This window comes from Carlito syrichta, unplaced genomic scaffold (genome assembly GCF_000164805.1).
Source record: "Carlito syrichta isolate Samal-C Ts95f unplaced genomic scaffold, Tarsius_syrichta-2.0.1 Scaffold309730, whole genome shotgun sequence".
Taxonomy (NCBI): domain Eukaryota; kingdom Metazoa; phylum Chordata; class Mammalia; order Primates; family Tarsiidae; genus Carlito; species Carlito syrichta.
In genome coordinates this window covers 168,269-177,752 of record NW_007253826.1, presented here as the reverse complement: position 1 = coordinate 177,752, position 9,484 = coordinate 168,269, and the positions used below count along the sequence as shown (strand labels likewise).

General features: G+C 41.5%; 1 protein-coding gene across 1 annotated transcript in view; it reads right to left on the bottom strand.

Annotated features, from left to right (window-relative positions):
- Positions 1-9,484, bottom strand: part of ZSWIM5 (zinc finger SWIM-type containing 5) — a 56,665-nt gene that overhangs the window by 25,859 nt on the left and 21,322 nt on the right. The window contains 1 exon segment of the mRNA XM_008067665.2: positions 4,957-5,136. Within this exon segment, the coding sequence (XP_008065856.1) occupies positions 4,957-5,136 (180 nt within the window).

The following is a 9,484-nucleotide window of genomic DNA, read 5'->3' as shown; positions in this document are numbered from 1 at the left end:
TCGGAAGGCTGAGGCGGAAGGATCGCCAGAGCCCAGCAGGTCGAGGCTGCAGTGGCCGGGAGCAGCCACTGCACTCCAGTGTGGGCGACAGAGTGAGACTCCAATTCAAAAAAAAAAAAAAAAAGATTATGTTGTTGCTACTAGATTTAGCAACAGTTAGCATTAGTGACGGTACAAGAGCTGTATCAGTAGTAGTAGGGATTGAAAGTCTGACTGGAGTGAATTCAAGGGAGAATAAGAGCTGAAGCGGCATGGTGGTTCATGCCTATAATCCCAGCACTTTGGGAGGCCAAGGTGAGAGAACTGCCTAAGCCCACAGGTTCAAGACCAGCCTGGGCGACTTAGGGAGACCTCATCTCATCTCTACAATAAATCAAAAATTAGTCGGGCGTGGTGGTGCGTGCCTGTCGTTCCAGCTCCTTGGAAGGCTGAGGCAGAAAGATCACCTGAGCACAGCAGGTTGAGAATGTGATGACCGTAAGTGTGCCACTGCGCTCTAGCCTGGGTGACAGAATGAGACTCCAATTCAAAAATAAAAGCTGAAGAAATGGAGATGGTAAATCTATATTATTCTTTTGAATGATTTTTCTTAATTCTATCACCTATTTTTACTACCAGAGAGGCATGTGGGGTGTTCTTTGTTTTGTTTTGGGATGGGATATAATTGCACACTCAGGAATAATTCATGGAGAGAGAAAGATTGGTGATGCAGGAGAGATAGGAGATAATTCCTAGAGTGATGTTCTAGGTAAAATAGATATAATAGGATCTTGAGAATAACTGGAGGTTTTGGACTTAGAAGTACAAATAGCAACAGGGAAGAGGCAGAGTACGTGGGTAAGGACAGTAATTCTTTTGACCCACCACCACAGATGTTGTGATGAAATCCTGGAAATTCTCTTCTGATTGTTTCTATATTCTTAGTGAACAGGAAGTGAGAGTCAGTTGAAGTACAGAAAGTTTTAGGGAAAAGATGGTGTAAAATAGTAATTTAGAAAAGTGAAATAAGACAGACTAGAGATGCATGTAGAGGTCTAGAAAGCACTAAGGACCCACTTGAAATTAGTGATCATACTTTAAAAATTTTTTTTAAATTTTATTATAGATATGTGGAGTACAAGTCAGAATTAGTTATACAAGCAGGCTTTGTGCAGATGAAGTTTAGACCTCCAACTGGCCCTTGCTTCCCCTAGTTTAGGACTAGGTACCTTTTTTTTTTTTTTCTTTGTTTGTTTTGTGTTTTTGTTTGTTTTATTTTAAAGTTGTGGGGTACAAGTCAGGATTGGGTTCATAAGTGGTTTAGGTACAGGTGAAGTTTTGGGGCTCCCATTGGATCTCTCTTTGCCTGGATTAGGATCAGGCACCTTTATTAATGTTACGTGTCCCCCCATGCCATTCTCTGTAGTGTCCTGCTAGTGCCAACCTGTGATCACAGATTTTTTCAAAAGACTAGTTATTATGGTTGTTTCTCTCCAGCCATGTTCAGTGATACAAGTGTGAGTACCGTGTAATTAGGGAGTTGGAATGAATTAAATTTAGGATTTTGCCACATGAGTATAACAAAGGGAAAGAAGAAGTTGAAAGTGATTGTAATGATGTACTAAGGAATCTAACCTGGATGAAGAGGAAGTGAGGCTATCAAGATAGTAGAAAAAGTGGTAAGATAAAAATTTCCAGTGAGTTAAAGAATTACTGGAATTGGGGTACTAAAGAAAATAAGCTAGAAAGATTGGTGGTAGTAATTGGTGATGCTTTAAATTGAGATTATTAAGAGGGTGTAGTTATTGGTAGAGACAAAGTTTAGGGTATGACTTTGGGATTAAATGGCTACGTTATGGTGGAAAGATGAGACTACTGGGAAAGAAGCGTTCAAACAATTGATGTGCCAGGATTTTTTTTTTTTTTTGGAGTTGGAGTTGGAGTCTCACTCTATCGCCCAGGCTGGAGGGCAGTGGCACGCTCCCAGCCACTGCAGCCTCGACCTGCTGGGCTCAGGTGATGCTTCCACCCCAGCCTTCCAAGTAGCTGGAACTACAGGTGTGTGCCACCACGCCCAGCTAATTTTTTTTTTTAATTGTAGAGATGAGATTTCACCAAGTTGCCCAGGCTGGTCTCGAACCCTTGGGCTCAGGCAATCCTCTTACCTCAGCCTCCCAAAGTGCTGGGATTATGGCGTGAGCCACTGCACCCAGCTGAGATGTCAGGATATTGGAAGGGTCATCTCTGTGGCTACTGAAGTCTTCAATAATTATGATAGCAATAGTGATAGAGAGTAGTGTTAGTAAGCCTAGAGCTAAATATCTTCAAGGAATGAGGGAGACTGACCTAGAGGTCTATTATGACAAAACCAGGAGGGTAGCAGACAGTATCATTTGATGGCATGTACTTTAAAACTAGGGAATATTTTAGGAAGGAGGGAAGGACAATGAGGTAGAAATGTCAATGAAGAAAAGGCAGAAATCTTACTGCCTCTCCAGCCCCAAAGGTAAAAGGATGTGAGAGATATATTAATCATATATTAATAATAACTTGAGAAGACTGCAAAGAAAGCACTTAATTCACTCCAACTTTCTACATGTTACTCACGCTTCCATTACTGAACATGGCTGGAGAGAAACAACCATAATAACTAGTCTTTTTTTTTTGAGTTGGAGTCTCACTGCCACTGCAACCTCGACCTGCTGGGCTCAGGCAATCCTTCTGTCTCAGCCTTCCAAGTAGCTAGAACTAGGAGTATGCCACCTGTATGTTCAGCTGATTTTTTAATTTATTGTAGAAATGAGGTCTCATCAAGTTGCCCAGGTTGGTCTCAAACCTGTGGGCTCAGGCAATCCTCTCGCCTCTGCTTCTCAAAGTGCCGGGATAACAGGCATGAGCCACCGTGTCTGGTGATAACTAATCTTTTAAAAAATGTATGATTGGCCAGGCTTGGTGGCTCAGCCTGTAATCCCAGCACTTTGGGAGGCCGAGGCGAGTGGATTGCCTGAGCCCGCGGGATTGAGACCAGTCTGGGCAACTTGGTGAGACCTCGTTTCCACAATAAATAAAAAATTAGCCGGGTGTGGTAGTGCGCACCTGTAGTTCTGGCTACTTGGAAGACTGGGGTGGAAGGATCACTGCACTTCAGCCTGGGTGATGGAGTGAGACTCCAACTCAAAAAAAAAAAAAAAGCATGATCACTAATTTCAAGTGGGTCCTTAGTGCTTTCTAGTCATCTATACACATTTCTCTAATCTGAGTCATCTTTCACTCTTCTAAATTAGTATTTTATATCATATTTTCCCTAAAACTTTCTGTACTTCAACTGAGTCTCTTCATCTTCAAAGGAGAACCAATGACAACAAAAACCCAATATATTATGACAAGGGAGAAACTGCCAGACTGGAGGTATGTGTTTATATGCATTTGACCCTCTCTACGCCACTAAAAGCTAATACTAAAAGGATGGCTCCGAGAGTCAGCTCTTGTGGAGACTAGATGGGTGCCAGGAAAGGGTAAAGAAGTGGCAAAAATATAGCATTTTAGTCTCTTATTGCCTTAGTTGCCTTAAATACACTGACAACTGCCAGGCTCGATGGCTCAGCCTGTAATCCCGCGCCTTTGGGAGGCTGAGGTGAGTGGATTGCCTGAGCCCGCAGGTTCGAGACCTGCCTGGGTAGTGAGACCTCATCTCTACAATAAATCAAAAAATCAGCCGGGTGTGGTAGCGCATGCCTGTAATTCTGGCTACTCGGAAGGCTGAGGCGGAAGGATTGCCGGAGCCCAGCAGGTCGAGGCTGCGGTGGCTGGGAGCGGCCACTGCACTCCAGTCTGGGTGATAGAGTGAGACTCCAACTCAAAAAAAAAAAAAAACACTGATAACTAATTATGGTACAGTAGAAGAAGATCAAGCAAAAACAATAATTTAAATGATTTCTTCCTTGAGATAAAAAATACCCATCGAGTTATCATTTAAAATAAAAGGGACTAAGTATAAAATCAGTATCTGATAAAATCTCCTCTTTAGGCTCCCAATGGGCTAAAGAATAATAAATTGCCAATATCAAACAACCTGAGTTAGACAAACTAAAACTGATATGAATGCTGATGCCAAGTAATGTCTGTAGGCCAGTGGGCTCAAAGGGTAAAGGGCACAGTATCACTGCATTTGGTATGTCTTGAAATGGAGCAGGAATCCTAGCAGTAACTTGGGAGGATGACCCCACCCAACTACTTGCTGTATAAAAATTTGAAGAAAACAAAATAAGAAAAGATATGGTCAGGATACTTTCATTTTATTTATTTATTTATTTATTTTTGAGTTGGAGTCTCACTCTGTCACCCAGACTGGAGTGCAGTGGCCGCTCCTGGCCACCGCAGCCTCGACCTGCTGGGCTCTGGCGATCCTTCCGCCTCAGCCTTCCAAGTAGCCAGAATTACAGGCATGCGCTACCACGCCCGGCTGATATTTTGATTTATTGTAGAGATGAGGTCTTGCTGCCCAGGCGGGTCTCGAACCCGCGGGCTCAGGCAATCCACTCACCTCAGCCTCCCAAAGGCACAGGATTACAGGCTGAGCCACCGAGCCCGGCTCAGGATACTTTTAAAAATGGCTTTTTTATAGGCCTTCTGTTTCTCCCCTAAGGTAGGTCTTCTGAGCTAAAACCAACTCCAACTGAGGCCAAGATTCATCAGACATGAAGAACCTAAAGGATAGAGGAGAGTCATGCAGAGGGCGCCAAGACTTTATGCTGGGCTCTGTAAGGACACTCTAGATGTAGAAAAGGACAGCAACTCAATGTCAAAGATAACCTTATTTAAGGTTTAGCATTTCAAGATAAACAAAAAGACAGGCTTTCTTATTTAGAATGGCAATTCTAACAGCCAAAAGTCTGTCCAGCCACCATTGTTCTAGGGTTTATCCTCCCACCTTTTGAAGTGCTAGGTACAAAGTGCCTAAAAGGATACCTGGCTCACCTGGGCTGTGACTGGCATTCTGGGGAAGTGCATTCGTGATGTTGGGAAGCTCATGTCCATAGTTACCATCCTCCAGGGGACAGACATCCAAGTCACTCCACTTCTGCAGCTGCTGTAGCCAACAGGATTTTTCCTCCAGTTTGCAGTGTGGATTTAAAATTATGCACACCCATAAAGCCCCTGGAAAATAAAGCAACTTGCATTCTTGACATCTCAACTGTGATATATGTGTAAGCCTTAATGTTTCAATTTCATTTTTAGTTGGTAGAGAAAGTTTCCAAAGCATTAATGTTTCTCAGTAAATATATTTAAAAAACTGTTAAGATGTTCAGAACTGGGATATTTTTCCTTCCTAAAGCTTCCTTAGAGCCAAATGACTATCTTGATATCTGCATCTGTGTTATTGTGATGATACAGACAAATTTAGGCTTGAATTCTGAGCTCAAATCTACAGTCTAATAAGTATTTGTTGAAAGCCTTCTATGTTCAAGGCTCTGTACTGGTAAAATAGACACTGTATCTACCATGTAGGAGCTCTCTAATGGGGGAGACAGATAAATAAACATAATGCCATTTGAATATGACAAGTATTAAGATAAAATATGTTCAGGGTACAATTACAGCATAGAAGAAGGGCATTTAGTACAAAGAAAGGGTTGGAAGCAAGGCAGTCAGAAACGGTTTCATTTTTTGGCTATTTGGACTTCCTGAGCTTCAAATTCCTCAACTGTATAACTGAGATAATAAAAGCACCTAATTTGTAGGGAAATTATGATAATTAAAAGAGATAACATTTGCAAAGGGTCTAGCATATTACCTGGCACATAGTAGAATCTTAGTATTTCCTTTTTCTAAAAAAAAAAAAAAGGTTATTTGGACTTGGATTTTGAAATTGCTGATCAACTAACTCAAGATGCCTTAAAACCATTACTTTCCTGGGCAACAGAGTGAGACTCTGACTCAAAAAACAAAAACAAAAACAAAAAAGTGTGAACATAAAAATGTTTTTGTCTTGGGAAAAAAACCATTACTTTCTTGGGTTTTCTGTTACTGTAGCAAAGTATCACATATTCCACATAAGCAATGGGCACTGTTTCTTTGACCACATTTCACTTCTTTTCAAGGAAATCTGTGTCTTCTTTTCAAAGATGCTTATGTGGGTAAGCCAGATAATTTCTTAGTTTCAAGTTAGCAATAAGCCAGGCTGCAATGTGTATTAATGTAAACATCCTTTGGGATGGAGCTACATCCAGGAATGGAGGTACATTCAGATACTATTTCAACGCCTTTCCAAGTCAAATAGGAATGTTTCAGAAGGCCATCTTAGCTTCAATTTCAGATACTAACTAAAGATTAAAATTCATTTCCATTGGTTCAATTCAATTTTTAAAATGCAACATGAGGACAGGTACAGTGGCTCATGCCTGTAATTCCAGCATTTTGGGTGGCTGAGACAGGAGGCTCACTTGAATCCAGGTGTTTGAGATTAGCCTGGGCAACACAATGAGGCCTCATCTCTACAAAAATAAAATAAAAAAGTAGGTAGGCATGGTGGTGTGCACCTGTAGTCCCAGCTACTCAGGAGGGTGAGGAGGAAAGATCACCTGAGCCCAGAAGGTGGAGGCTGCAGTGAGCTGTGATTGTGCCACTGCACTGCAGCCTGAGTGACAGAGTGAGATCCTGACAAAAAAACCAAAAAAGTATATCATGAAAAAGAAACCAGGCCGGGAATGGTGGCTCACACCTATAATCCCAGCACTTTGGGAGACTGAGGTGAGAGGACTGCCTGAGCCCACAGGTTCGAGACCATCCTGGGCAACTTGGCAAGACCTCATCTCTACAATAAATCAAAAAATTAGCCAGGCATAGTGGCACATGCTTGTAATTCCAGCTTCTTGGAAAGCTGAAGTGGAAGGATTACCTGAGCCCAGCAGGTTGAGGTTGTAGTGGCCATGAGCGTGCCACTGCCCTCCAGCCTGGGCGACACAGTGAGATTCCAACTCAAAAAAAAAAAGAAAAAGAAACCACTATGTGATCATTACAATAATGACTCTTCAGGGGATTACAGTAACATTCATTTTATAGTTCAAAGTGCTTTTCATCTATAGTGAAGAAAAGGATTTTTGTGTTTAATCTTCATCCATAGAAAAGAGGATCAAAAAAAGGCTAACAAATTTGGCAACTAAAGGAACTCTGGTGACCTTAAGAATGACAAACATCAATAGACAGTAGAAGTGGAAAACAGATTGGGTGACATGAAAGGCTTAAGAGCCGGGCTCAGTGGCTCAGCCTGTAATCCCGCGCCTCTGGGAGGCTGAGGTGAGTGGATTGCCTGAGCCCGCGGGTTCGAGACCCGCCTGGGCAGCGAGACCTCATCTCTACAATAAATAAAAAAATCAGCCGGTCATGGTAGCGCATGCCTGTAATTCCGGCTACTTGTAAGGCTGAGGCGGAAGGATCGCTGGAGCCCAGCAGGTCGAGGCTGCGGTGGCCAGGAGCGGCCACTGCACTCCAGTCTGGGCGACAGAGTGAGACTCCAACTCAAAAAAAAAAAAAGAAAGGCTTAAGAGGTAAAGAAACAGGGTGCTAACTCTAGTCATGGAGGAGTTTGTATTTCCCAGGCATTTTGATATTAAGGAGGGGATCCCTCGAAAGTGAGTGCAAGTACTTTCACCTATAAGGTAAAAATGAGTTTTCTGTCTTATTAATTAGGTCCTGATGAATTTGTTTAAAAACCACTAAGATTGTCACTCCTCTAAAAAAGCAAAAAATCCTATTAGTTGCCTACATATAATAGTGCTGATAGGACTATGTTACCAGTATCCAAAAGCATATTTTCCTGCAACTTAAAAAAAGCTCCAAAAACCCTAAGAAAAGGTAGCTACTATGGAAGTTAATTTTTACATAATTATATATTAAATATAATAATAATAATAGCTATCATTTATTTCTTTTCATCAGCTAGGCATTATATTAAACGCTTTGCCTCATTTTGTCTTACAATTATGAGGGTCAACAGGTCTTGGCTTGGATAAAGAAGTTAGAAAATAAGGAACCAAAGATAACTCTTAATTTTTTCCTTAAGCAATGAGACCTTGATGCTGTAAGAAATAAATATACAATTTTTAAAAAACAAATTCCAGGTTTTTTTGGATCCCCCTCATACAATAGCCACTTCTCTATTTTTATCTTACTTGACCTCTTAGCAATTTTCAATTAAGTTGACCATACTTTTCTTGAAACATTCTTCTCTTGCTCTCCATAACTGCACTTCTGGTTTCCTTCCTGTGTTCTTGACTACTTTCACTCAGTCTCCTTTGCAAGTTCTTATGCCTTATCTCAATCCTTCTAAGTATTAAGTACCCTATAGCACCTACCTTCCTATCTAAATTCTCTACCTAAATGATTATATTCAGCCCACGACTTTAAATAGCATCCAGATAGAGGTGAGTCACAAATGTATGTCTCTAGTCCTCCTCTTTCCCTTGAACTTGAGGCTATGTCCAGCTGTCCACTACTTCCAAGAAACAGCTCATACTCACATGACCATCACAGAATTCTTAATTTTCCTGCCAAAGTCTGATTTTCCTCTTATTGTCCCCATCTCAATATATGAGGACCTAAAAAAACCAGAATTTATTTATTAAAAAGTGTGTATTTATTATTCTTACATGTTTAAATGTCAGTCAGTTACTTTCAAAGTACTCTCCATTTGATGTGATAAACCTATCTAAATGCTTTTTCTACTGGTCAAAACAGTTTTTTTTTTTTTTTTGAGTTGGAGTCTCACTCTGTTGTCCAGGCTGGAGCATAGTGGCATGCTCATGGCCACTGCAGTCTCAACCTGCTGGGCTCAGGTGATCCTTCCACCTCAGCCTTTCAAGTAGCTGGAACTACAGGCACACGCCACCATGCTCAGCTATTTTTGGATTTACTGTAGAGTTGAAGTCTCACCAAGTTGCCCAGGCTGGTCTTGAGCCAGTGGGTTCAGGCAATCCTCTCACCTCGGTCTCCCAAAGTGCTGGGATTATAGGCATGAGCCACTGTGCCGGGCAAAACAGTTTTTGAACTTGTCAGTTTTGATGACTTTTAAGTGCTTTATGCAGTTTGTTTCACCTCTTCCACATCGGCAAAACATTTCCCTATGAGGACATTTTTCATCCAGGGAAACAAAAAAAAGTTGTTTGGGGTGAGATGGAGTGAATAGGGAGGATGGGGCATGGGGTCATTCTTTTGGTCAAAAACTGCTGAACACTCAGCACAGTATGGGGCAGGTGTGCTTGTAAATCACCCATCATGAAATGGGCAAATGTGTTGAAAGAATCTCTCAAAAAAAGTTCACTAACACCTAACGCAGCATCTCACAACAGTGAGATGGTACACACTGATGCCCATGGTTTCCTAGAACACTCACCTAGCAGGGGAAGCCTGTACTATAAGGAGTCCACCCTCTAATTTCCTTTTTTGGGTGGTCCCCCTCTTATCTAGCAATATGGAAGTCACTGGTGATTTTTTTTTTTTTTTTTTT